This window comes from Eimeria tenella, genomic scaffold (genome assembly GCF_000499545.2).
Source record: "Eimeria tenella Houghton genomic scaffold, Eth_scaff853, whole genome shotgun sequence".
In the NCBI taxonomy this organism is placed as follows: domain Eukaryota; phylum Apicomplexa; class Conoidasida; order Eucoccidiorida; family Eimeriidae; genus Eimeria; species Eimeria tenella.
The window spans coordinates 1,342-4,449 of record NW_013545967.1 but is presented as its reverse complement, the minus strand read 5'-3'; the positions used below and the strand labels follow the sequence as shown (position 1 = coordinate 4,449).

General features: G+C 52.7%; 1 protein-coding gene across 1 annotated transcript; it reads left to right on the top strand.

Moving 5' to 3' along the window:
* Window positions 1-318: 318 nt before the first annotated feature.
* On the top strand, window positions 319-2,559 carry ETH_00003765 (uncharacterized protein; the record flags this gene model as incomplete). Its single annotated transcript, XM_013380744.1, has 4 exons — window positions 319-728; window positions 1,821-1,983; window positions 2,170-2,256; window positions 2,458-2,559. 4 exons carry the CDS (start codon window positions 319-321, stop codon window positions 2,557-2,559), a joined length of 762 nt encoding a protein of 253 aa, XP_013236198.1.
* Window positions 2,560-3,108: the final 549 nt, after the last annotated feature.

The window sequence follows — 3,108 nt, the reverse complement described above, 5'->3', positions numbered from 1 at the left end:
GCAGCGGAAGCAGCAGCAGCAGCAGCAGCATTAGAAGAAGCAGCAGCAGCAGCGGTAGCAGCAGCAGCAGCGGCAGCAATAGCGCCAGCAGCGGCAGCGGCAGCAGCAGCAGCAGTAGCACCAGCAGCAGCAGCAGCAGCAGTAGTAGCAGCTGCGGCAGCAGCAGCAGCAGCAGCACAGAACGGAATAGCGCATTAATCAAAAGCGAGGCAAGAGCCCAAAAGTAAAGCAAATGAAAATGAGAATTATGAAATAGATCATTTATTATAAATACATTTAATGCAAAAATTAATATTTTTGTTGTAAATTAAAAATGTAATGAAAATTAAAAAGCTGTTGGCCGCCCCCGACGCGGCTGAGGTGTACGTACACTTGAAGAAGAGAGGCAAGCTGCTTCCTTCTCGCTGCTTCCTTCTTAATCTGGGCAGCAGCAGCTGCAGCAGCAGCAGCAGCAACAGCAACGCCAGCAACAGCGGCAGGAGCAGCAGCAAGCAGCAGCAAACACACAACCAACAGCTGCTGAAGCAGCAAATGCAACAACAGCAGTTGCTGCTGCAGCAGCAACTGCAACACCACCAACAGTGGCAGTTGCAGCAGCAACAGTTGCAGCAGCAGCAGCAACGGCAGTTGCAGCAACGGCAGTTGCAGCAACAGTTGCAGCAGCAACAGTTGCAGCAGCAACAGTTGCAGCAACAACAGCAGCGGGAGCAGTTGCTGCTGCTGAGGTTGTTTGGGGGCTGTGAACCTCAGGAACAGCTGGGCGTTTCTTTTTAGTGCCGAAAGTCTAGGGTTTAGTGAGGGTTTAGGGTTTAGGGTTTAGGGTTTGGGGCTTGATGGCGCGTAGGCGCCTGAACTGGGGGGGGCTTCGCAACCACAGATTTAGGGTTTAGGGTTTTGATCTAGTGAGGGCGGCTGCCAGTGCCGGAGGAGGGTTGGCTGGCGGGAGAAGGCCTGGCCTTTAGGGTTTAGGGTTTGTAGGGTTTAGGGTTTGTATGGTTTAGGGTTTGTAGGGGTTAGGGTTCAGCGTTTCTAGGGTTTCGGGTTAGTAGATGGCGGGACTGCAGCAGCAAAGGATACGGTAAACCCTAATTTTAAAACCCTAAACCTTACTTTAGTAATTATTTGTTTGCTTTAAACTTCAAACCCTAAACCCTAGAAGCAGCAGCAGAAGACGCAGCTCCAGGGCCCCTCGTGTCCCTCCACGGGGGCCCCACAGGCGCTAGGAGGGTTTAGGGTTTAGGGTTTAGGGTTTAGGGTTTTGTTGATTCATTTTTATAGCGCTGAAACTGTCACTGCAGGTCTTAACTTGCAAAAGCAAAGGAGGCGCAGCTCCGGGTGCTGCCGACGCCTTAGGGTTTAGGGTTTAGGGTTTAGGGTTTGGAGGCCCAATTTCGCTCGCGCGAATCATTTTCTAACATTATCTCCTTAAGGCCTGGACTCTAGGGTTTAGGGTTTAGAGTTTATTTCAGGGGGTTGACTTGTTTGGGTACCTTGTTTGCCTTCAATATTAGGGTTTAGGGTTTAGGGTTTAGGGTTTGGTCCGAAGCCCTCAAGAAAATGCGCCTTCTTACTCATAATCTTTTAATGTGGTAAGCAGGCAGCAGCAGCAGCAGCAGCAGCAAGAGCAGCAGCAGGAATTTCGATTCAGGAGGCCCCTTTGCGATGCTGAGACCCTCAGAGCCACAGGCCCCAAACCCTAAACCCTAAACCCTAAACCCTAGCTTCTACTTCTTTCTCCTTGCTGCTTCATTTCCACCTTCCCGGCTGGAGCCGTGACCGTGCGAGTTCCTAGGGTTTAGGGTTTAGGGTTTGTGCTGCAGCAACCGCCGCCAGTGCTCTGGGGGCTATCCTTTGAAGATAAAGTTAGCTGAAGATGCTGCTGCTGCTGCTGCTGTCAAAGAGGAGACGCAGCTGCAGCGGCAGCTGCTGCTGTCGCTGCTGCAGAAGCTGGACTGGGGGGCCTTGAGGCAAACTGCAGCAGAGGTCTTTAACCCTAAACCCTAAACCCTAAACCCTAAACCCTAACTCCAGCCGCGGGCAGGCGCTGCTAGGGTTTGCGCGGCTCCCCAGGGCCGCTGGTGGCTGCTTGGGGGCCTGGGAGGGTGTAGGAGGGTTTGGCAGGGTTTAGGGTTTAGGGCTTAGGGTTTAGGGTTTAGGGTTTGAGTGCAGCTTGGCATCGACCTCCCGCCCACTGTCTCCGAGAGCGACAAAAACGACGACAATTTCTTGAGAGCTTTTCAGTCTGCAGTTCTGGACGTAAGCCCTAAACCCTAAACCCTAAACCCTAAACCCTAGACCTTGAGCGGCAGGGCCTTGCTTCGCGAGGTCTTCACTTGAGGGCGTGGCCAAACCCTAAACCCTAAACCCTCGTCCTTTACCTGCGGCCCATTCTTAGTTCCAAAGCTGCGTCACAAGGGTTTGAGGGTTTAGGGTTTAGGGTTTAGGGTTTTGGCTCAGCTGGACATCATGGAAGGCACCCTGGTCTGCCCCTGCTGCCAAAGAGAATATCCCGTCTCTAAAGGCATTCCAAATATGCTGCTGCAGGACGATGAAGTATAAGAGCAGCAGCAGCAGCAGCAACAGCAGCAGCAGCAGCAGCAACAGCAGCAGCAGCAGCAGCAGCGGCAGCAGTTTTTGCTGTAGCTGCACCAGAAACTGCTGCAGCGCAGCAGCTGCGTAGGTGGCTGTTGCTGCTGCAGCGGCAGCCGCAGCGGCAGCCACAGCAGCTTCTGCTGCAGCTGCAGCAGCGTTTGCTGCAGCAGCAACAGCAGCAGCAGCCGTAGCAGTTTCTGCTGCACCAGCAGCTGCAGCAGCTTCTCCTGCAGCAGCAGCAGCTGCAGCAGCTTCTCGCTGCAGCGGCGGCACCCGCAGCAGCTTCTCGCTGCAGCGGCAGCAACCCAGCAGTTTCTTGCTGCAGCAGCAGCAGTAGGAGCTTCTGCAGCAGCAGCAGCAGCAGCAGTAGCTGCTGCTGCTGCTGCAGCTAATTGGTTTTTATTTATTTTATCTTGTTTCTTTTCTTATCTCTTAAAGGGAAATGACGCAGCAGCAGCAGAACTGCTTGAATTTATTTAAGGTCTATTATTTATTTATTTATTTATATATTTGTTT